This window comes from Cariama cristata, unplaced genomic scaffold, assembly GCF_000690535.1.
Source record: "Cariama cristata isolate BGI_N322 unplaced genomic scaffold, ASM69053v1 scaffold10608, whole genome shotgun sequence".
NCBI classification, from domain to species: domain Eukaryota; kingdom Metazoa; phylum Chordata; class Aves; order Cariamiformes; family Cariamidae; genus Cariama; species Cariama cristata.
In genome coordinates this window covers 55,767-81,217 of record NW_009629446.1, presented here as the reverse complement: position 1 = coordinate 81,217, position 25,451 = coordinate 55,767, and the positions used below count along the sequence as shown (strand labels likewise).

The window sequence follows — 25,451 nt, the reverse complement described above, 5'->3', positions numbered from 1 at the left end:
TATCTCTGTCGTGATTACATAAGTCAAATAAGACTTTTTTTCAAAGCGAACTGGAGGTAAAACTGCAGTATTCTCATGACTTGTCTTTATGAGTAATTTGAGTGGGGCTTTGCACAGATTGCCAGCCAGTATCCAGATACTTGCACTTTTAAAATGCCTAGTTATAGTAAATACTAAATGAAGGGTTTTTTTTTCAGGAGATTAGGATATTATCCGATGTTAAGGTCAAAATAAGACTTATGAGGGTGGTTTATATAGACTAAAAACTGCCTTGACTTTGATTAAATATCTTGAGACCCTATAAGTAAGAGGACTGCAAATCAGGGAGTTAAGATTATTACAGGGTATTTGGAGGGGGGGGGGTATTTTGTTTGTCTTTAATTTTATTTTGATGCTATTTCTGGTAAGATGATTGAGTTAATGTTGAATTATGTTTGATCAAAGTAAAATGCTCAGCACCTGTACTAGTTAACACAGAGAACTGCTAACTCAAGGAACCATTACCTTTCATAAAGGGTAACTCCCCCAGCTGGTGTTATATGACTTTGACTCTTTTGTTAGTTAGTAGTGTTTAAGTCTGAAGAAGTGATATATTATATTGTCTCTTTCAAGTGTGCATTTTGTTTATTCATAGGTGCTTAGAGAGTCTTTGATTGACTTTTTTTTTTCCATAAAAAAAGGTCTCTAAGTCATTTTTCCTCAAATAGACTAGAAATATATAAACTAGAACTGCCACTGGGGGTTGGAGGTATTCCTTGGCACATAAAGAAGTTTAAGCTATGAATTTAGGTTAATTAATTAATCAAGATAAAAATGGAGCTTTTGGGGGTTTTTTGCAGTCCTTGAAAATTAAACTGATAAGATGCTGTCGTCTGGACTTGACAGATGTTTCTGGATTCTCACTACTGCTGCTCCTCCCAGTTTTTCCCAGTAGCTGTAGGGCTAAATTGACAGGACTCTGTCAAGTAACTGCAGTTGATTACCACAGGGAAATTTAAACAGTTCTGATAATTCTACCTGGCCCTTGCAAAAGCTGCCAGCACCTTCCATCATGGGCATGGCAACAGCTCTGAATAGAGGGATCCAAAAACCAGAACTGGGTAATGATAGTGGATGAGAAGCAGCTGAGAGACTTGTAGAGATTTCTCATCAAAATACAGTCATTACATCTGTAAAAACCTCCTTTTTTAAAAATTACAGTGTAGTCTTGTGCCTGTTTGATGGGCAAGTCCTAAGCAGCTACGAACAGGAATATTCAGGCTTTTCTTACTGCAATATCTCATTTAAGAGTATTGTACTAAGATAACAGGGGGTTTATTAAAACTGATTTGATTATTTTGTTTCCAGTTTGAAGATAAGCTCTATCGAGTATTTCCTGTCTGTGGTCTTGTCTTTTGATAGAAAAATCTCATGTTGTTGATAACAGGAAAAAAGTGGCAATTTAAGGGATTTATGCTTTTCTTAGTATCTCGATGGGAGGAAAACCCCCAAAACTATGAGAGCTTATTGTTCTTATATTTGCTTTATACAGATGTCTCACTTTACAAGTGAAGATGAAGCTCTGTTACAGTCTATGCTTAGACAGTTGCTGCGGAGTGTGAAGGAAAAAATCACAGGAGCCCCATCAGTAGAATGTGCAGAAGAGATTCTCTTACATTTGGAGGAAACAGATGAGAATTTTCACAAGTAAAAATGCTTTTGCTATTTTCAGTATTTTGAAGGAGGTGAAATGTGTTGAACTATTATTCCTGGGAAATGTTAACAATTTATATTGCTGTGTGAATGTGTTTGTATTTATATATATGTCACTAATCAAATCTCAAAAGATGCTGGTTTAGAGAATAAAATTAATTTTGCCAGTTTTTTTGGTTTTTAAATTTTTTTTTACGCTCTTGGTAATGTATTTTTACTGTGATAGTAATTGGTGATGTATTTATGAGAGAGGGACTTACTTAGCTACCTAACTTAGCCAACTCTGATGCATGTGTACATGTGATGTACTAAACGAACATGCAGAGAAGCTAGAAGAAATCGTCACTGAAGGCTATCTGGCAGTGTTTTTGACAGCTGCTAGACAACATAATTTTGGTTTTCAAAATAAGGTAAATTTTCAGAAGGCTACTTGGCTTCCATATTTCATTATTCTGTCTGGCTTATATTACTGAACCCTTGTATATCTTATCAGGTAGTCAGTCTTTTAATTTATGTTTTGAATAAAGCAGAAATGTATCCCCATCACACTTATGTATAAATCAGACTTGACAAGGTGACCTCACTTACATGCAACCTAGAATTCTGGAGCCCACACTCCTCTTTTCTTTTCATGGTATTGTAACTTGTTCTTTTTTTAACTACATGGGAGATTTAAGTGTGCGTTTATGACAAGTCAGGAGACTATCAAGCTGAAATGACCTTGAAGACATTTTAATAAGGACCAGAGTTCTGTGACCTGACTTCTTCTGAGAAAGCTAGTTCCTTGGCATTTTTTTCAGAAACAGTACTACCTACATTTTCTCTTCAATTCATCTAGTTTTTAGCATTGCTATGTCAGTGGTAGAAGTTAGGTAAAAGTAAATAAGTGAAATAGAACTAGGGTTTATTTAAAATTTCACTATAATATTAAAACTTTCATGCTTTTGTATCTTCTGAAAGTGCTAAATACTTTAAACTGTATTTTAGCTCAATTTCAGTTTTTATTACAAATTGTATCTGATAACGCTTTTGTTGGTCTCTTGCAAATTTTGAGCACCAGGTTACTGAATGACAAACATGAGAGTGAAAAAGTTGTTTATAAGCATATCAAAGTTGAAAATTACATGTAATTTTGAAAGGAAAAACATTTTTATTTAAAGGAAGATATACACAGTAAAAAAGCCCAAACAACCAAAAACCCATGTAGTTATTTCTGACAGTATTTCTTCTGAGGACTGATTAGGAGAATACCCAGGATGAGGGAGTAAAGTCTACAACTGGTGGAAACAATGCATACATAGCTTTCCTGTTTAGAACAGTGAAACAACGGCATCCATTACTCTTTCTGGTATGTTAAAAAATTGGTGATCCTAAGGATACTTAATTTTCATGAGAAAGTTTTAGCTTGCATTTAATGGGAAATCAAGTGATACTTTAAATGCAGAATGTAAGCATTACTCTCTGGTGCTGGTCTGTTTCTGGAGATATTCTAGTCTTGTTCATGACCCACGACGGTATGGGTTGGTTTTCGTGGAAGGTCAGAGAAGTTGTATGGCGATTTATTAGTGAGACCGTTAAGAAACTTTGTCCTTGACCCTTACCCCATCCATCCAGACTGCAAGCTTCTTTATTAGCGTATGTGCTTTTGGATTGTCCAATACACTAGTTCAACTCAGCACTTTGATCAGCACCATTTCTACCTCATGGTTATTTTGCCTCAGTAATGTTATCAGATTTTGAGGCCTTACTTTGTCCTTTATTCCCACTTTGATGTAAAAAAGACAGAGACACAGAATCCTCAAAAAGCTAATAAAAAGGAAAATTGAATCAAGTGCAAAATTTATGTGCAGTAGTAGAAATCAGGATTTTTAACTATATAAGTAGCATGTTTTCTGTTGTATTTTTTCCTTGAAGTCCTAGAGTTTTTTAACACTTCGCCCCCCCAGTGCTTCCTTTCTAAGCCCAGCCACATCAGTCTGACTGGATTCTGCATGTGAAGAAGTAGTTCTATCATTGCTGAAACACTTCTTTGTTGCAAAACATTTTTAAGATGGAAGAATGATGCAGAAGATCAAGGCTAGGACATGAAGCAGATATAAATTTAGTGGCATGAATAATGATGTGAATTGCTGTGTATTTCAGAGTGAAGCAGTCACTGCAAAAATGTACACCCTGGAAATGTTACCGTAATAAAACAAATGGGAGAAAGTTTTATGAAAGCTTTCATTCTGCGGAGAGTCATGTGCAATTTCATTATTGCAGAACTAAAAACCCAGCCTTGAAGACAAATGAAAATGCGAATAAACATGTTTGCATCTTTCTTGAGATGTATTTCTGTTACTGTCATTGAGAACAAAAGTGATGTAGGAATGGAAATAAGTGGAAAATGAAGGGAGGGGAAAAACAAAATAACTGTTACACCTGATAGAAGTTGAGATAGGCAATCCAGTGAGAAGTATGTATCATGATACAAGACACAATTTTCTGTGCTTATTTTTTTTTAATGCATCTTGAATGTAGTCAGATTTTTTTTTTTAAATATCCAAGAAAGGTAAAAGCTGCTACCTGTTTTAATAGTTGCTTTTATTTACATTTGCATTTTATAGCTTTGGAATTTGTACCTACATGGTGAACTGACTTTTTTTATTTGAATTTTTCTCACTCTGTATTTATCCAAATTAACACAAAGTAGCTACACATAAGCATTTGATATAATGAAAATATAATGATGCATCAACTGTTTATGTATGATTACTTTTTTGTGTGTTTCTGTTTGCCGTGTCCTTTATAGAGATCAGAAGACTAACAAAAAAATTTATATATTCTGAACAGTACTTTTTAGCAATTTCTATAGCTAATACAGTCTGAGGACTCAACGAGAGTCCTTCGTTTGAAATCCCCTTCTGATTAGTCTTTCGTTTAAACAAGTTTCTGTGAGTATCTAATGATAAGAGCGCAAAGTACCAATTTCCTTATTTTTAACGTGTACAGATGGTTAGTTTGTCGGTTTGAGTGAGATCTTCTGCATGCTGTCATGACACACAGACTTTCATAAGACTTAGACATGCTCAGGTGCTAGAATTTATAAATTGCATTTTCTGTGTTTCTTGTTTTGTATGTATACTGCATAAATAATAATACCAGATGGGTATATCGTAAGACAGTGCTATGTTCATGATACTCCAAGTAATGTTTCTTTTGGAATTTCAAATTTGAGATTTCTTGATATTCTATGATTTTTGTCTGCAAAACCTTATCCTTTTGTCTGAGTAGATTTTTACATTTCAAAGAAGCACAAAAGGAAATTAGAAACTATTTGGTATTGTTTCTTCCTGGAATATGCTCATAATGACCATATTGAAGAAAAGCAAACTTTTTTTTGCATCAGTCATAAATGCTTACCTTAAAGTAACAGGTCTGCTGGAAGAGAAGGTAATGAATGTTAATATAATGTTGAAAATGTTTGATGGTGAGCTCGAGGAAATCTGTTACATTTTAATTTTGTATATTTGTTGCAGCTATGAGTTTGTGAAATACCTAAGACAATATATAAATAATACTGTGGGATCTGTGATTGAAGAAGAAACAGAAAAATGTACTTCTGCACAAAATCAGGGTGAAGTATCTGGCTATGACATGCTTGTCCAACATGTTACTAAAAAGACTCGTGAATCAAAAGAGTGAGTATATACGTGTAATTCACATTTTTGTTTCTTCTTGGTCTTTGTCTTCCTTTCTTCTTTACAGAACTTGTTTTGAAAAAATAAAATCTGAACCAATGGGTGACAAAGGTGATTCTTTGCTTTCAAAAATCAGTGCTAAGCAATTCGAATATTCCCATCCTACATTGCAATTGTCATGCTTCATCTCACTCTGGAGTTAAGATTATGAACTATTGCATAAAAAGATCGGTAGCAAATCTTTGAAGTTTTTGAGGTATCTAGGACTGGAGTTAGGCAGGGGTAAGATTAGCTGCAAATTAAATTCAGTTGTGATATGGAAGTTTACCAAAAGGAAAAATTGGTCTTATCAGGTATTAAAGTTTAATAATTTCCTTAGGTATAAATGGAGAGTCTGCGTGACAATGTTGTTTTGTTAAAAAAAAAAATAAATTATTAGAATACATGTGTGGTTTTTGAAGATTGCTTCCTTGGGATCTGGCCAGGTGTCCTGTGAGAGTAGTAGCTTTAGTCAGGTCTGTTTTCATTGACTGGTATAAAAATTGAAGTTTGAGCTGTCTTGCTTTGTGTTTTAGTGTACATGCAAAAGTACTTCTGCAGTACTGTCTGTATAATGTGGAATTGGTATGTGGACCAACTGTATAATTATCCAAGATTTTTTGACCTAGACTGTCGGATGGCCAGAAATCAGTAGATGTGCAAAACCACGTCGGCATATTACAGGGTCTGTGGTCCAGATTAATTGGCTTTGAACACCATATTTGGTAAAGAAGCCTTAAATAGAAAAACCTCTGTGAGTACCAGTTAAATTCTTTTCTTAGTCATCTCTTCCCTACTAACTTTATTCACTTTACTATGGACATCAAAATAACTTTTTCTTGGAATGCATAGGCTGGTAGCTCTCTTACTGAATTTTCATGCTTTGGATTTTGAATTTGCATAGGCAGATAATTGCTGTGATTTTTTTAAAGCAGTGATCAGTAGTACTTATAAAATGGATTTCAGTATATACAGCTGTTATTTCCAGAAAATATGTAAGACTTCAGAAGTTTAGTCTGTGCATCACATCATTTTTGGAATTTCTGTACAAGATCTAGCTACATCACAATGCTTAAAGCAGTTCTAAGAGTATTGTTTCTTTAATTAAGACAGTATACTTTTGTCATCATAGTGAATCAGATCCTTGCCTGTCTATTTTTAATTGTCAGAGAAAGCCATGATGAGATCTTTACTGAGGCTGAACCATTACAATGTGAAAACAATGAAATTAAAATGAGCACCTGAAATGGTGAATGTTGAAAAATGAAACCCAACTGACCAACCTCTCACTATTTTAGCATCGGTGGTCGTTTTTACGTGTTAGAGGAAGAAAACAAAAAAGACAATTTTGTCTTGTATATTTGAACTACTAAAAAGATTTTATACACTACTTCAGCTGAACTATTTTTTTTACTCATTTTTATTGCATAATCTTAATTTCATCTCCATCTCTCTTTTTAGTGGAACTAGGATTTTGTTGTGATGCCTGTGTTTACTATGTGTCCTCAGTAAGAAAGGAATTAAAAAACAGTGTATTTTTCTGTTCTAGAAGATGGTATTTTCTGTTTGTTTTCAGAAGGTTTCTTATCTAGTATACAGAAATATGTTTTATGAACCATGCTTTTAAAGGGTCCTTTTCTTGTCACCTGTCTGCAAGCATCCTGAACTCTGATCTTGCATTATCGGATCTCACTGTGATGGTCTCAGGATCATTCAAGGTTCCAGTTTTGCTCATTGCGATTACTAATTTTCTGTGGTAGGTAGTATATTTAAAGGTATTCATGGAGAAAAATGTGTTAAGGAATTTAACACCTTAGTGATACATTCTGTATTTTCGTAGTACAGTTATTTATGTTAGAAAGCAGTTCTTAGTCATCTATACTTGGCTTTTATTTTCACCTGGAAATCAGATGTTGGGATGACTGTTTTTCAGATTATACTGTTTGTGGCCCTTTGTTTTGAGGATCAGGAGCTTAGGCTTCTTGTGTTCGTTAAAGTTGGTAGAAGAAACTCCAATGAACTAAATATGTCTGTATCTTACATTTTTAATTTGAGAAGTAGGAGGATATAAAGCACAGTGTGGTAGTTTGTGACCGTAAAATAAGTAATAGTAGCCTTAAAGTAAAAAAAAAAATTGAAATAAAATACCAACATTTCACAATAGGATGTTTTTATGAAGCAGCTTTTATTTTGAATTGTTTTCCTGTGGATATTATTGTTCAATTTATGTAACTTAGAAAAATGACGGTTTTGTTGAGAGAAACTTGTTATGTGTGCATGACCTGTACTCAAAATCTTGAATCGGGATGATGTGGTCTCTTCTGTGGGTTCTGCTCGAGGCTCATAGCAGAAGAAAAATTGAGTGTTGAACTTCAAGAGTAAAGAGTAACAAGGATGAGAACTGGCCTGTTTTCTCAGGGACGCATTCTCTGTTTTGGTGGATTCACATTATTCTTTTCTAGGAACCTCTCAGAACAGGATTATGTTAGTGGTTTTTCATTAAATGGTTTTAGAAGGGCAAAAAGGAGTTATAATAAAATTAAAAAATATAGTTATTTGAAACATTTAAGGTGCATACCTGTTTTGTTGCTTGTTTTGGATTTGCATTTGTCTTTTGTTCATTTCTGTAAATTCAGTGAGTTCAGATCCAAGTAGTATTATGCTATATTCCTTACTCAGGATTTAGTGAAATTTTTTTTTAATTAGTGATTTTAATGCTTTTTAATATTAAAATAATCTTTACTTTAAAGATACAGAGAAATGATGCATGCCTTGAAGAATGTCATGATGGTTGTGGTAGAATCTTTGATTAACAAGTTTGAAGAAGATCGGATGCGTGATAAGGAGCTGGATAGGAAAACAAAGAAAGAACGTCAGAGTGGCTATTATACAGACAACTGTTCTGACAGTGACTCCTCCTTCAACCAAGTACAATGTGTTTTCTCTCTATGTTATGAAATAAGCATGGTACTGCAAAATTGTTAAGTTTCTGTCAGTGGAGATTGAGATCAGCCCTAGAAAAAAGAGTCATCCTTCCTATCTTTGGTATATCCTAGAATGAATTAATTACCTTTCTTTCAGTCTGAATTACTAAGCTTATACTAGCTATCTAACCTTTAGACAGCATATGCTAGATGAGATTAGTATGATGCCCATATGCTGTAAAGTACCTATGCAAGTACTGCATAGGAAAAGATAAAATAATGGTAAAAGCAATACATCATTTAACTCTTTGTGATTTTACTTTAGGAGCCAAGTGGTGTGCAGTTAATTTCCAGACTGCTGCACTATGCTATATTACTTACTGAATGAATTATTATAAGGGATTTTATGATGATACAGGAAACTTTTAAGTAAAGTGAAGCAAAATACATAGTGGTATTTTTGTTGCTGTAAGTTTAACTTCAGGCAAATGGCAGGATACATTTAGAATGTTGACTTTAACATTAAATTAGTATAAATGTTGAAGTCCTAATTATGAAAAATAAATTAGATATCAGAAAGACTGATGATTTTAATCTTCTGCTGTTCAGTTTAATAAAACATACTAATGATCATTTTATAATGTGCATTACAGAGCTATACATTCATGAGTCAAGAACAACTGCAGCTGCTTGTAGAAAGGCTTGACCCTATTCAGCCTAAGGAAGTAAGTTTGAAAGAAGAAATAAAATGTTGATATAAATGAATGTTGGTGGCATATTAGAAAACAGACTGTATGTACATAAGAGTTCATATGTACCTAGGTGGAATCTTGTCTCTGTTGGTTCATAGATCTTGGCTTCAGTGCAGCAGCTGCCCTGCAGGGCAGTATTTCATTGTTCATAGCCATCTGGTTCAAAAGCTAGTGTTGCGGCAAGGTTTTTTTTTTGGTTTTTGTTAGGAGTTTATGTGCTATAGGTGGGCGTTTTTAGTTTGGAAAAAGTTGTTCTGTGAGAAATAAAATTATTGAAGCTTATTTTCCTGTATATATGCCCCTTGCCCTCCTTGGTAACTTCTGTGTTGTCCTTTGTGTTACCACTAACAAAAGAGAGAGATGCCTGCTGATTTGCCAACAAGCTCCTGCAAGATGAAATATATAAAGTCCAAGTTCAGTTTGCCTTCCTGTCAGTGGCAGAACTACTTTGGGTCCTTAACCACCAGTCAGCTCTAACTGCTGGTATTTTTGAATCTTGGAGAAACAACATTTTGAGAGTGCTGTCTCAGTAAGATTTGGTTGGGATTATCTGGCATTTGAAAAAGGCATGGTAGGTAGGAACTGGTATATACATTGTGATCGAATTTTATTAGAAAACCGGGTAAAAATCTGATGCTATTAAATATTGTTAAAATTTCCTACAGTTTCAGTACCATGAAATAAATTACTAGAGATTACAGTTGTCTACAAATAGAACAAAAAAAAAAGTTATTTGAAATTATTGAGATTATAATGCTGATGAAAATTCAGCAGTAAAACATAGTGTCTAATAACTCTGTTTCCACTTTCCTTTAATGACATTTTAGAGATCTGCTAGGCACATTTGTATTTGGTGATAGTTTCCTATATTCCTTGATAACAAAATATTTGATTACAAGCAGAAAGTAGAACATAGCCGTCGCATCCAGTATTGAAAACCTGTATAAAATGGTTTTGTTACTTCTTCGAATACATGCTTATTTTTTTTGCTCAGTGATGTAGTGTTATGTCCAAATTACCATAAAAACATAGCAGAAGACATGTATTCTGAAATTCCTTATCTTTTCTACAGCCAGGTCCTGTTCCTTCCTTCCTCCAAATTTTATTCTAAATTACGTATTTGAGAGGTTGCTGTGAACGGATTTGTGATGTTTATCTTTTTCACCACTTCAGGTTCGCCAAGAAGCATTGCAGACACTCTGCTTTGCCCCTGCTTCTGATATACTGAACTCTGAGAGTTGGCCAAATCTGCGTAAACATCTAATGATGTCTCTCTCAGATCCTGATGCAACATTCAGTGTAAGCTAATGTTCTGTATTTAGTTATCAGATGTGTAGCCATAGCAAAGAGTACTGAAGAGGAATAAGAAGTTACGTATGTGTTATGAGTAGTCCAGCGAGTCCCAAGACATTTTATTATTTGTGTATGTATCACATAAACTCTTTTTGAAGTAAAAGAACTGTATGATTCCAGTAGGTCTTGATTTAAAGGATTACAACAGGATTTCAATAGAATTTTTAGAGTCTGGAGTACTCATTTGCATATCTTTTAGTGGGAATGAAGAGGTCTGAATGACTTTTAGCAAACAGATGTGTAAAAAATTGACAATGCTGTTCTGTAAAACATGTCATGTTAATATTTCTTATTTAAGTCAGGTATATGCTCCATGGTGATGAGAAAATGATACATAATAATATTACACAGGCACTGAAGAGGAAAAAAATGGCAGCTGCTTAAACTACTTTTAGATTGTTTATTATGCCAATTAAGCCTTTTTTTCTTTTTCTTCGTATTTTAAAGTAATTACCAAATAAATATAAAAGTTGCCCCAGCTGCTGTCATGTATTTCTCTTTCAGCTTAGGTCTACAGTTTCTTTTAAAATAGTGCTAGTTACAAGTGACTGGTACGTTTAATAACATAAAAACATTAATGTTAATGGAAAAGTACAGTGATATTCCCTGATCTACTTTGTATCTCAGTGAGGCTTTGCATTGGTACTGTCAGTTAAAGTATTCGAGTAAAATTTTCTTTGGACTTTAGGTTTCTGTGGTCCCAAACTGTGTATTTTTATAAAATATGCTTAACATCTGTAGAGGTATCTGAGCAATATATAATATCAAGAATAATACCACTACATTGTTTATTGTACAATAATAATACACAGTTACATGACTGTTTAATACATTGCTTGCTTTTTCTCCCTTAGGAGAAAATTCTTAGGTTCTATGCAAAAACCTTTTCGTCTTCTCCATTTAATATGACAAGAGATGTTTATACAAGTTTAGGTATGTGCATTTAATTACATTTAAGACTTCATGAGTCATGTAATTCCTGAAAATCAGTTAACTTTTATAATGAAGCTGTATAGTATGGTCTGTTTTACCACTATTGTCATGGAGGTGAGTTTTGTGGTTTTTTTCCTTCCTTTTTTAGCAAGACACTTGGAGTTGCACTTTCTTTCTGGAGAATACTCTCTTCGTATTTCAGCTGGTCTGGATGTATCTAACACAGATATAAATAGTTTACTTAAAAAGGTATAAATGAACTTTCTTTACCTTTTTTATCATTACTGAAACACCATGCATTTTTTATTTTTTAATTTTATTTATTATGTTTTCAGGTCCGCCTTTTAAATGAGTATCAAAAGGAAGCTCCATCTTCCTGGATTCGTCATCCGGAAAAGTATGTCACCTTCAAAAACCTGTCACTGTTTTTTAATGTAAAGATTTTCAATATATAATTAGGTACATATAACTTTATGAAAGGGTCGATTACAGGATGCACAAATGACTGGTCAGTGATAAGGGGGGAAATAATAATGGAGGCTGGGAAAAGTGGAATAGGGAAGTTGCATAGGAGTAGTCATGGGTCATATTAATCTGCTTACTTAGCTTTTGAAGTGTTCCAAGTGCTTTTTAACAAAAATAATGTTTTTACAAAGTAACAAGTGTAATATTTAGCACTTATAAAATATGTAATTAGGAGAATATACATGTATGTTAGTAGTAGTTTTATTCATGGTAATACAAAGAATTAATATCCTTACAAGATCAAGTTAATGTTGTTGATATTTATGATTTATCTGAACAACAAGGTTTTACAAGAAATTTGTTCCTGAATATTACTGGTGGAAACATTTAAGTGATTTTTGGTTTCTGTTCATTTTTTCCTATTTGTGTCATAAGGTACATGGAAGAGGTAGTAGAGAGTACCTTGTCACTTTTGTCAGTAAAACATGAGCCTAATCATCCTGCCTCTCCAGATTTTTTGAGTCCAGTCTACTTCTTGGCTCTGCTAGATATCAAAGCAGTATGGTTTAAAAAGTGGACGGTAAGCAAAAACCCAAGAACCCGTAACTTGTCCATGTCTGACATATATTTTGGAAAGTTTGATTTTTGACTATTATTATCACAAACCTATTGTGTCCTGATAGCAACCTTTAATAAACACTGTAATTAAGGAAGACTGGGTTTTTTTTTTTTTTGGCGTTTATGTCCTTTGCCCTTTAATACTTCTCTCTCCCTTTATTTCTATTCAGTTACTAGTTTTCATGAAGCTTCTGAGAACTTACTGCGCTTTGTGACTTCAGTCACTTTGTCATAATTGACTGACAGCCATCAAGAGATGCAAATATTTTGCTGGAAGAAGTGATGAGCATGAAAGTACAGCTATATGCTGCACACAACTTGCTAACCTCCAGTGGATGTTACAGCTTTTTGCAGCCTACCATATATAAACTTGCAATTTAGGATTTACATGACAATGTCAAAATACATAGTTTAACATTTCAGCATAGTTATTGTTTTTCTGTTTTAGTGCATGTTCTGCTACGCATTTTTCTAATGACATAATTTTTTTTGTCATCTTAAAAGTACTGCAAACAAAAGGCTCAATTGAGTATAATACTGGTTTAGATAAGCTGGAGTTTAATACATTAAATATGTACTGTGAACAGGATCCCTAATAGAACAGAATCAGAGATAATTTCTACTTTTTTAATTAAAAAATAAAACTTATATGCTTGAAGTTAACATTAGGTCTTCTTTGTCATTTTAGCATGCATATTACAGCAGAACAGTGGTACTTAGGCTTTTGGAAAAGAAATATAAATCTTTGGTAAGTATTTCCCAAGGCAAATTTACTTGGAACTTATTCTTGCTTTGCACATTGTGGTTTGAACATTTTTTCCCCCTTTTTTCCCTTTTGTTAGAGCAGTTCCATGTTTATCTAGCTGAGCCTTTTGGATTTAAATTATTATTATTTTTTTAAATTTCTCTTTGCTTGAATGAATCATTGGTAAATGCAAAGAAGGGTACGTGACCAGCTCTAAGTAAGGGGAAATTTGGATGTTTTATAGCAGGTGTTTAATCAGGATTGTTATTTGTGCCATGCAACAAAAAGTTTATAATAGGAAGTCCACAAGCAGGGTAGTCTAATCTATTTTATAAAAATAGAGTAAACGTCTAATAAAGTATTTTTTTATGTGTATGTCTGTATGTTTTAGTTACGCTTGTGAATAAATGTTAGCAGCTCCAAACTGTAATAAATCTAAATGTACTTCTTTGTTCGTATGTTATATTTGTGGTTTCTTTCTAAATCCACCCTAAGAATTTTTAAGCTTTTATATACATTGATTAGATGATAATGCTATGATAATGATACAACACTTCTGCAAAGAACAGTAATAGCACTGACAGCACCCGGCAGCCAAACCTAGTTTAGTAAGTGTATTCAAGACCAAGTTTTTCATGTGTGGAAAATTAAAACCTTCCATAGTAATGACAATATGGCAATCAGATTGCCATTAACTTCCCAGAATACTTGCATGTTCTCTGTACTCTTTTTCATAGGTTGTCTTAGAGCTTATAGAGCTTGTAGTGTGATAATATAATAATAATGGCAATGTATTTTAATAGCCCTGTAAAATTTTGCCTCCTGTTGGTTAACCCATCCAAAGCACTGAAACATGAAGTAATTGCAGTGAAGTGGATATTTAGGTTCTTGTGTTAAAGGACAGTACTTGGATACAAGAGAGAATGACTTTGTTGTAAAATACTAGGTATTTTATTATTTTGTGCTTTTTTCCACAGATTAATGCAGCTGTCCAGCAATGTCTTGATTATTTTGAATTTTGCAAGGCAGCAGTTAATAAAAATTCCAGAGTCAATGACTTCTCCCAGCAGCATTGTAGTGAGTATCTTTGCATGTTTTTCATTATATGCACATACATCTGCATTCTCTAGGTCTTTGAACATGCTGCCTCAAGAGGAAGACATTCTATCTGTTCTTTTTCTTTCCAGAATATTGTATGTCTGTCTTTTGAAAGAACACTAATAGCAGTAGTTAGTTACTTAAGTTGTCTGTCTTTATATACAAAATGATCCATGTACGTTGCAGGTAGTAGCTAGGTACTGTACAGTAAACCAAGAGTCAAGTTCTAATTTTTTGGTTTTATTGTTAAAGGTGATAAGCAGAACTTTTCTTACACTGGACCAGAATTGCAGTACATCTATTTTGTTCATTCACTGTGCCTTTTAGGAAGACTGTTGATCTATAAGCAAGGCCGAAATCTCTTTCCTGTACAGCTGAAAAATAAAAAAGGTAAGTGGAGGGCTGAGGAAAATGAAGCCTGTTGAGCAACACTTTATCTGTACTTGATAAATGTTTACACTGCAGTATTGTCGACATCATAGGAAAATACTCGAAACCTTTCTTGAAAGATGGTATAGGTAATTTTGAGCATCAGCACAGGTTTTTAGTCTTTGATAGATGTGGTTGAATAGATCATTTTTGTACTTAGGTTTAATATATTAATTTAATATTGAAGAAGAGTTGGATCAATGTGTAAGTGACTCTGTCTTTCTAGGTGTGAGTAATATTTTTTGCCAAACCAATTGATATAATTGGTTGGAAGAGAGGCATGTCCAGGGACCAAAACTGTTTTTCAGCTGTGAAACAAAATCAGTATTTCAAGCTAATTGCAAATTGAAAACAATTGCTCTGAGCTTAACCTATTAACATAATTAAGGTGAAACCATGGTAGAGGAAAGGGTCTGTACCTGTGGAACAGAGGTGTTGATAAGGACAGAAGATAAGAAATGGAGAAGCCCTTGGATATCTAGAGAAATCTGCATATGATGATACATTATGCAGGGTTGGCAAATGCAAGTATGTGAGAACAATTGTAGTGTTCCATTACATTAATATCTCTATTAAATTCAGTGTAGAATTCAAAACGTTGCTGGATAGTAATTCTGAGACGTGTGTTTTGAAGGTATTTTGTCCCTCTGGTTTGAGGATCAGGACTTAATAGATCCAATGTAGAACAGTTGTGAGGAAGAAACATCTACTAATGGAGCACTTTTGTCATTTATGGATTATCTGTGTAACACCATTCAAGCAGTGATCCGTTGGTGATGGTTGCTTTTTTCTCTCACTTACAAAAGTAACAGTCTCACCATCTGTCTTCTTAATAGTATCCTTCTCAGCTTCATAGATAGCAACTCTTTCCTCATAAATTGTCTCATTTATTAACATAATTACATTAAACTTGGAGCAATACTTCCTGACCTGCATTTAGCTACGTCTGTTCATTTTGTTTCTGACCTGAGGAAGAGTTGTCTGACAGCTTGTCTCTTTTTCCAGTTGTTTCACTTAATCTAATATCAAGGTAATACTTTTTCCTACAGCTGTGTATATTCAGCATTCTCAAACTTTGGCTGACATTTGTTTCAGTGGAAGACATGGTAAAATTGCAATTGACTGAATTGGGGGCAAGGTCAAGGCTTATAAGTTGATCATGAAATACCTTGGTAGCGTTTCAGGGACATACATGTCCTTTTCTTCTTCGGTTGTACATATGTTGATTTCCTCAATAAAGCAAGGCATTGGTTACATATATTTGCAAAATCCATTTTATTTGTAGAACTAAAGTTGCACTTTAATTTGTAGAGTACTTTCCTTTTTTTTTTTTTTTAATAGATAGTGTATCCGTAACCGATCTGTTGGTGTTATTTACTCAGCTTATTTATTACTCTCCAAGTTACTCAAAGACAGCTTTGGCAGCACATACAGGTAAATGTTTGTTTTAATACATGCTAATATATATAATTATAATGAGGCATGTGGTAACTTTTTTGCAATTTTTAATTTGAATCTGTTATTTGTGCAGATTTTTCTCTTCCCTTCATCCTTTACCTTTCCTTCTTCCCTCTGTGTTAAATCAGTGCTTAACAAAATTATAATTCGGAAGCATCTACATAAGCTGTATAAATATGTCTGTGTAAGTTAAAATATAAACAAATACTCCTTGTGTTCACCAGACAATTATTCTCCAGCAAGTCTTGTTATGGAGATTCTGCAAGTTTTTTGTGATCAAACAGGATGTGCTGCTGAATGTTTATATACGGATGCAGTGATAGATGCCCTACTTCATCCTGTTCAAAGTTTACTGAGTGGCACAGAGGTTTGTAGTAATCTTCCAAATAATTTTTAAATCTATAGAGTAGTATTATTTTTCTGTATCTTCTGTGTAGAATATTTATTTAGTCGCATGGTAACTTCTGTAGTATTTTCTACATTAGCTACTATAGTATACCTTAACTAGTGTAGGCTGTTGTTATGATTGGTCTGACAAACTTGGTTTTCTTGAAGTCTTGTGAATAGTAGCAAATATTGTGCTGTAGTGAGACCTGTCTCAAAAGGAAAGCTATGGCCGCACACGTGTCTGTCTTCAGCTGGGGTTGGGAGGTGCATATGGGGCTCCTTGGTTGTACGGTCGGCCTAATGAGCAAATGCATGCTGTTATTTTGTCTTTGAGCTCTGAATTCGCTCAGATAAGTGCAAGCCTTACTTGCTTTTTAAGCAGAGTAGTATTGTGTATCTGTAGTAGAGAGGGGAGAAGAAACTCCATGGTGATGAGCAGGAGTTGTCAGAAGGATCAGTTTGTGGGCAGCGGTCTTGACCTTTTGGGCTCTGTAGCCTCTGATTTTTTTTGAACCATAGCTGGTACAGAATGTTGCATTCTCATTTTAAATGAACAAAATATCATGGTTTGGTTTTGGTTTTTTGGTGTTGCACAGAGAAAGCAAAATAATAGCACTCTTGAAGAAACAGTGACAGCGCAGTATGTTCCTTTGTTAGAATTCTGAACAATGATACCCAGTAGCCTAAAAATAAAGGTCAAGGAGATTTTTAACCCTCTATCACTGAAAATTTTAACTAAAAAAAAAAAAAAGTTGCAATTGTATTTTTCTCTTAGGTTACTTTGACCACTGGCATTAATAGTAAATTCCCTAAATATTAAAGTAGGAAGACTATTTATTTTTCCTCTGTACACTATATAAAATGTAGAGCTACCTATAAGAGCAGAAGCAGGAGCTGGATTGCATGGCATTTTAAAAATAATTTGTCTTGTGAGTCCAGCTGTCCTTGATGGATAACGGAAGAGTGGAAAAGATTTAAGCAGTGGACTTCAGCTTCAGAGGAGTGGTGCTTTATTCCCCATTCTGACATAACTAGATATTTAACAAGTGTTATTGAGAACAGCAACTGCCCAAGCTCATCGTCACCTAGAATTCATTTCACTGTTGACTCCACTCTGTTGTCCTGGGTGTGGTTAGGGGGAAGCTACCAAAGGTGACTTCTCACTTCTTTGTAAGTGTGTTTATTCATAAATCCTAGGAATTTGGAGTGTTTCTCAGTCCCTGGGTGAGAAGGTATGCTCTGGCTATCTCATGACTGTATTATTGAGGCATATGGACAGGAACAGAGTTTTGGTGAGCACTTTTAGGACACTACAGAAGTCCTGCAGAATTACAGCTGCTGTTAGGGCCCTGGTACATCTCCTCCCTACTTCCCCTCCCCTGGGGCTTCGCAGCATGGGCTCAGGACCAGCACAGGTAATGGCATGGGTGTCCGGCCTTGAAGAGAGCTGTTTGAGAAAGCTCTGCTAGGAAGCCTCAACAGAGATCCCCCCAGTGATGACTCTGCTAGTAAGCCTCAGTGTGGGCTCACTCCACCTTCCAGTCAGGAGTGTTTTTTAAGATGAGTTTCTTGTCCTCATTCCCTACCTGTACTACGTTGTAGCAGCATTGAAGCCTACTGCCCCCTGATCTGAATGTTGACCCACAGACATGATTTCTTGGTTTGCTTCACCTCAGACCTGCATTGTCACTGTAAATCCAGTTGCATGCTGGTCATTGAGCTGTGTCTGGAGCTGACCCTGACTCATTGACTTGGCTTCTTGGCTTAACCTTGAACCTCCCTCACCACTGTGGAGGGGATCTGGACAGTTCAGTGAACCTGCTTACTATCACTGGACCTCATCTGCTCACCTTACTTGGGTATGGTGGGACTGCCTGCCCATGCAATGGTGAGCCATTGCCTCTGCCTGCCTTGTTATCATGCTCAGCTCCTGGCTTCTTGTCCCTTGCAGAGCATCCTGCCCTTGCTGTTCCTTGACAGGTTCTTCATGGAGCACCAATGTTCTGCTTGTCTGCTATTGGAATACTGACTTCACTTATTACTAAGCAATGGCCAATTTAACATTAATTTGCGTAGTACATTCATTAGTCATGGTACCACACCAAACAGTCTGAATCCCAGTGCTAAGAGTTCAAGTTTGCTTGATTACAGCCTAGTTGTGGCTATACCGTGCTCTGAAGTGAATAAGAAATTAGTAGAGGCCTTTTGCTTTGCTCCAGTGGGGAAGACTTTCCTCATGATTCCAAAGCAAATGGGTCTTTGGGCCTACTGCAGCCTAGGAGTGAGGTGGATGCAGAAGATCTTGGGAACTGAAGTTCCATTTCTAGCCAAAGAGTTGCCAATGCATATGCAGCAACAAGGGAGTTATCAAGGTGAGAAACCTGCTTCGGATACTGTTCTTATAGCCCTAAATGGCTTATCAGAAGCCTTTCCACATTCATGGTCGGAAAAGAGGGAGAGGAGTTTAGAAATGTCTGTTCTTTATATCTGTGCAGTCATTGGAGTTCTGCCATAATCATTAGAAGGACAATTATTGTTATTTGTGATGAAGATTTCTGTGTCATGGTGCTTGAACATAGACTGTTTACTTATTTTGTTTAAGCCATTACACAGTCATCAGAAAGGTGACCTTCATGTTCTGCATACGTAAGCCGGACTTGAATAAACAACTTTCACAAAAGCATTGAATTTAAAACTACTTTTTTTTTTTTTCCTTCCAAATAGATGTATATAAATTGTCTTGAAACCACTCTAATTGATGTAGCTGATATTTTGGCAAGGATTGCTGCTGTAGAAGATGGTCTTTCTCTTCTTCTTTATGGAGAAAATGAAAAAAATGCCGAAGAAGATAGGTAAGACTGCATTAATGAATGGCATTAGTGAGTACTTTAATGAATTACATTAGTCTTGAGACTCATTTTCTCTTGTTTCATTTATCTATAACATGATATGTTTTGTTTATGTTTGGAGTAAAATATCTGATTAGCAAGTAAAGTAGTAAATGTTTTAGAGAATGTATTAGGGAGACATTTATGCGTATAACCAGATGAAATGACAATTTAAAGAAATACTTTTATTAAGGGAGATTTCCATGGTTTACTTGTTTTTCTTATCCATGTGAGAGCTTTCCTTTCTCTGAATGTAGTTCTGTTATATTCATAGTGCTGCTGTTCAGGCCAAAGGCCTCTCTTCTCTGTTTTTCATTTGTTTTTAGAATAAATATTAAAAATCAACATACTTTATTGGAAGAATAGATTTAATATAGCATTCACTTTTCAGTACATCTAGTAGAGACAGATCTTGTGTCAGAAGCTGACATTCGTAACAGTGTACCTAACTTAGGATCTGAGTGATCCTATGGGTAGTATATTGTTAGCTGATCCTAAAACTTGAAACAGGGCAGTAAAATTGAGACTAGCCTTTTAAAATATCTAAGCTGCAGGTCATGAAAACATTTGGAATGCATGTCTTCTAAGTGGAGGAATCTCAGAAGTTGTATATGTTTTTAAGTGGGGTTGGAAGTAAAAGATAGTGTTTTGGAGAAAGAGTTGTCCTTTACATTGCAAACCTAGAAGACTTCAGAAGGAGATCTCAGATTGGAAAACGGAAGAATGAGGACAAATTTTGCCCTGTCGTCATATCCTTAACACTGATTAAGCAGAAGCTAAACTGATTGTCTTGTTACTCTTCCCAAGTGGACTCCTATAAAACACACAATCTGTGTAGATTCATGGCCATGTGGGCTGGATGGAAGACAATGGATGTATTTTTGCTTTATATAGACCTCTAGCCAAAGTAAGATCATTCGCTGTAGACTTCTTTTCTTCTGACTGGTATTAAAAGTTATAATATAGGTGGCCTCTCCATAGTGGGTCATAGTTTCTTTGCATAGTTTCTATTCCCCTAGAAAAATTTAAATAACTTTAGTCAGAGGATTTGTTTCAAGGCTTATTGATGACTACAAAACAACATTTTAAAAGTGTTATTTTATTTCTAGGCCTACAGCTGTTCATGTAATTGTTCAGTTTACAAAGAAACTTCTTCATGACGACATTTCTCTTTTATCTGGAGCTGAGCTTTTGCCAGTTGTTAAAGGAGCTTTCATTTTTGTATGCCGTCAGATGTACAGAACATGTGAAGGCCTGCAGATGCTAGTTCCTTATGGCTTGCATGAATCTTTTGGAGAGGCCTGGAAAAAGGTAAATCTTGTTTTGGTTTGGGAAGATTGGGGAAAAAATCTTACTGTAAGAGGTTCAGCTTATGTAATAGTTGTTCTTTACTTCAGGTTGCTTGTATTTAAGTAGTGAGGTAATGCTTGGAATTGTTCTAAAAATGAAGTTTTCCTTTTCAAACTTTCCTTATGTATGAGAACCTAGCAGAAGCTTAGTTTGAGACTTTCATGCCTTAAGATTCAACCAGGAACTCTCAAGATGTGTCGATAGACCTATCATTCATTGTCCTTGATGCTAGAGGTCACTTAATGTTATGACAACCAGTGTCCACCACAGATCTTGTCTTCACTCTTGGTTTGGGATATTTTGAAAGGAAAAACTCCTGAGATGTGGTCTTGGTAATTTTTAGGTTAAGCTAATTTGTTTTGGTGGGAGCTGTGGAGAAAAAAAGGAGATTCCAAATATTTAACTTAAATAGATGCCATTGAAATACTCTCTAGAGACCATAATGAGAAGTACCAGACAGGAGTTCTTGTCTTACCTATGTACTTGGATATCTTATGAAGTGTAGACTCTGTACTTCAACTTCAGTTTGATTGCTAGTCTAATGCTTTTTCTGCATGAAAGAGCTTGCATCCAACAGTTCTGAGTATTCTACTTTCTGTTTATTCTGTTCTAAATCTACTGAACAAGGTATGTGGATCTCTTTATTCACTAAACTTTTCTATTTTCATTGTTCTGATAGCCATATGTAGTGTGAAAATTCTTATTTATTATGAAAATTTAGTTAAGATGGAACAATGACAGCAGATGCTGCAAGAGCAGTTTTCAAAAAGTTCACAGTGAAGTAAAATTCAAACAAATGTTTGAACCATTAAAATAACTTTGACAGCATTTAGGTAAGGGTAGCATACAAAGTTTCAACTTTGGCTTCCAGCTAAACTGAAAGCATATTTAAACTATAGATATTAGAACTCTTTGTGGATAACCAAAATTTAGCTGTGTTGTTTCACTTTATACTGAAAAATGGAACCATCTCTTTTTTTTTTTTTTCTCTTCAGTGATTGTAAAATATTTTCTTAGAGAAGACTCAGGTGAAGCTGGAAGAAAAAATTTGCTAAAAGACTAAAAATTTTTTTTTTGGAGGTGAGGAAGTAGGAGAGAGATTGGATGCTTTGGACTTCAGGAATTGACAAGTTAGTACAGGAAAGTAATTTTCAGCTCTACCTTCTTGAATAGTTTTAAAATTATTTTCTGTCATTGTTCAATTTTAAAACATTTGCAGTTTATAAAATATTTTACCATTTATAGTGTAGCAAAAATGGTGGACTTTGGACTCTAGCCAAACAGTAGTGACAATTTTTTAATGGACAAACTGGTAATTTGTTTCCTCCTCTTTTACACATCTCCTGGAGTTTTAAGAGTGATGGCTAAACAATTTTTTTCTTGGCAGATTCTGCTGGAGTTCTGGGATAGAATTTGAACAATTGGTAATAAGAGAGGAACTTAACAGATTCAGGACAACTGACTAGGTTAATAAAGGAATCTTTTGTGGATCTATTAAATCACATTTATAAGAGTAAATTAATGACTGCTTACTTTCATTTGAATGGTGTAATTTACTTTTTATCCCTAGAAACATAGAACAACTGAAATCATTCATCTTAAATATGCAGTGTTTTTTCACACCAATTATTTTCAAGTATCGTTTAAATTGGAAACTCCCATCAAATATAAAAATATGTATATATATTTATCTATGTCTGTAACTCTAATTATATCCATACCAATATAAATACAGTTATATAATTTGTAGACACCTAAAATGAAAATTGGCAGAATTACTTAATAAATTTGGTATTGAGTTGTTGACTCCAGAGGCTGTTATTTCCATCACCTGTGACAGAAGTGGAGTAAAGAGTCGCTTTCTGATTAATTTTTTTTTTTAATGCCAATTTTTGCTTTGGGAGTCTCCAGTTAAAAAGTAAAAAGAGAGAATTTTTTATTTTAAGTATTCTAATAAAAAATTTAAAGACGTACTAGCTTTAAAAGGGTTTATACCCAAGGAAGAAATAAAAAAAAGAAGCTTTTCTGTACTAAAAAATGTAGTGGAATAGTATGTTCTGTGCCAAAGGCTAGACTACAACCTGATCGCTGTTACTTTCTTTTTTTACTATATAACAAGAGAATGAGCAAGATCTGGAATTTAAAAGTGGTAAATAAATAGTAAGGAGGTGTTTGTTTATTTTTTTAAATTTCACAGACAAGTTTGCTTTCAGAAAGAGTACCCACTCCTGTAACTGGCCCAGACTCGACTTCATCAATAAGTCTAGAGTCAAAAAACATGTAAGTTGATGCTTAATTTATACACATGCACAAGTATGAACACAGACTGCTACTTTATCCACAACTGAGGCATCTTATAACCCTGTGTCTTTTTGCCAAAAGCAAAGTGGTAGGTAGAGGGAGTAAAATCATCCTAGCATAGGTCTCAGTAGAGTTACAAAATTGTTCTTGACCTTTCAGGACTTTCTTGGCTTACAGAGTTGTGTCTAATCTGTGTAAAATTGACTTACAGTTGATTCTTTCTGACTACAGAAATTGATTTGAGGAAAATGTGAATTAGAAAGCATGAAACAAAATAGCTGTCAGAGTTTATCTTACGGCTTTGGTGTGGTGGTAATTTAAAATACTCTTCTGCTGAATGGTACCTACACCTTCAAAATACTATGTTGCAAGATTGGCAGTATTCTGGCTGAAAGCTTGATACATATTAAGTGAAAGGCATCCTTCCTTTTATTATAAAACTTAATGTCCCTGTATAAAAGTTTGTATGCATTAAGATGAGAAATATACCAATATTTGTGAGCCTGAAAATTCAAGGTGATGTTGGTGTTAGTGCAGAACCTAGTTAATTAAATAGATTCTGGTTTATTCTTTACCATAGATTTCAGGTATAATTTACAAAGATACCTCGATGCTTATTACTGTAATCTGTGGTGGTGGCATGTGAACTGGTTATAGCAATTCAAATCTAGTGGCAAAAAGAAATCTAGGGAGGCAGAGCTCTGAGGAGGCTGTAACTAATCACTACTATTGACAAAAGCTACAGTTTCCTCCTAGTATCTAGATTTTTGATTTAACTATGGAACAAGACATGCTGATACATTTCTGGGTGAAATTTTTGCTTCTGTAGATGACGTGGCAGGGATTCTGCAGGAGAAGTGATTAAAGTTTGGGGTAATGGTTGACTGCTATGAGAAAAGCTGCTTGCTGGTGACAGAAGTCAAAAGTGAGAAATGAGAACTAGAGATGAGCATACGATTTTAGAGAAGGAGAATCGCAAGAGTCTAGTGATACCTGCAGGGCTGGTGCCTAGTCAAAGGTGATGTAATTGCTTCACTTTTCTTTTAAGGGCATAGAATATTTTGCAGGGCAGAGGGTGTTCTTGTAATTGCTGTTCTTCCTGCCATGTCTGTAGAAAATATTTTTCATTTACTGCTGTTAGTATGTGAAGCTATTGTGTATATATAGCACCTTATTTTCATAATTCTGTACTAATTTCTAGTAGGAGCCTTTATCTCCTCAAACATGAGTTTTGATTAGATCCTCATAGTGCTTTTACATTGGTGAGAGATTCTGAGACTGCTTTGTCAATTTGTAACTGTCACATTAATGCCTTAAGATTTGTCTAGAGTCAGATAGTAAGTCATAAGTGCATTTAAGGATGGCATAGGTCTTTTGGGTTCCCCATTAAATCATCATTCTGTTCTGTGTTCCTACCTAACCTTAGTTTTGCCAGGATGAGTTTGAATAGTTGTACAAAATACAGTCTAATACATACTATAACTTTCCCAAATACTATTTTTAAACTAATGTAAACATATAGAGTAAACAGTCCAGTGGATGAAATGGTGTTGTTTTTCAAAGTTAGAAATTGTAGTTTTTCTTTTTTCCCCCATGCTTTTTTACATACTTTTTTTTAATTATTATTTTGCTACTCTTGCAGTTTGTTGTGGGAAGAGACTTTGTTAGATGCCTTGCTAAATTTTTCTGCCACACCCAAAGGACTATTTCTGCTTCATGGTACAGGTGCCATGAATGACTGTGTGAACTTTATGTTCAGCAGTTTATCAAAAAAACTCCAGGTAAGCATTACAGAGTCTGTACAGTTTTTCTTTCTTTTAATGATTCTAATAAAATAAAGAAGAAAGAAAATAAAAAGAAAATAAATCCAGAAACCATTCTGTCACTTAACTTTTGCAAAAATTAATTTAATATAGCTTATCATTTTTGATACTGGTGTCACACTGATTGAAGTTTGTTTGGATGTTGGTCATCTTCAGAATATCAGGCATATATTTAGTTTTTCTGACTTTACTGTAAAGTTTGAAGAGCTAGGAAAATTTTTTCTTTTTTTCTTTTAAGTGCAAATTTTTCTACACCTTATTAGTAGGTAGTGTTGAAATCTAGGTATGCTAGACAATACTTGAAATGTAACCAAAAATTGGACAACATGTATTTTAGGAGAAAAAACCATAATGTTACATACATCCTACTGAATGTGTGCAAAGAACATAATACTACTAACATTTTTATTCTTTACTGATATTGCATGTCTCAACCATAATATTTTGCATTTAAATTTTGATAAGATACTTGATAAAGATACTTGGTTTGGAATATGACCCTGGTAAGTCTGTAGA

The 25,451-nt window shown here is 34.6% G+C and overlaps 1 protein-coding gene across 1 annotated transcript in view; it reads left to right on the top strand.

Annotated features, from left to right (window-relative positions):
• The first annotated feature begins 1,531 nt into the window (after nt 1–1,531).
• Nucleotides 1,532–25,451, top strand: part of TBC1D32 (TBC1 domain family, member 32) — a 75,365-nt gene continuing 51,445 nt past the window's right edge. Inside the window, exons 1-18 of the mRNA XM_009705173.1 lie at nt 1,532–1,686; nt 5,211–5,372; nt 8,162–8,339; nt 8,989–9,060; nt 10,261–10,386; nt 11,295–11,373; nt 11,522–11,622; nt 11,709–11,770; nt 12,274–12,418; nt 13,145–13,204; nt 14,179–14,278; nt 14,552–14,693; nt 16,074–16,162; nt 16,411–16,553; nt 19,298–19,425; nt 20,571–20,772; nt 23,009–23,091; nt 24,755–24,893. Of these exons, the coding sequence (XP_009703475.1) occupies nt 1,532–1,686; nt 5,211–5,372; nt 8,162–8,339; nt 8,989–9,060; nt 10,261–10,386; nt 11,295–11,373; nt 11,522–11,622; nt 11,709–11,770; nt 12,274–12,418; nt 13,145–13,204; nt 14,179–14,278; nt 14,552–14,693; nt 16,074–16,162; nt 16,411–16,553; nt 19,298–19,425; nt 20,571–20,772; nt 23,009–23,091; nt 24,755–24,893 (2,166 nt within the window). The remainder of the gene's footprint in view (nt 1,687–5,210; nt 5,373–8,161; nt 8,340–8,988; nt 9,061–10,260; nt 10,387–11,294; nt 11,374–11,521; nt 11,623–11,708; nt 11,771–12,273; nt 12,419–13,144; nt 13,205–14,178; nt 14,279–14,551; nt 14,694–16,073; nt 16,163–16,410; nt 16,554–19,297; nt 19,426–20,570; nt 20,773–23,008; nt 23,092–24,754; nt 24,894–25,451) is intronic.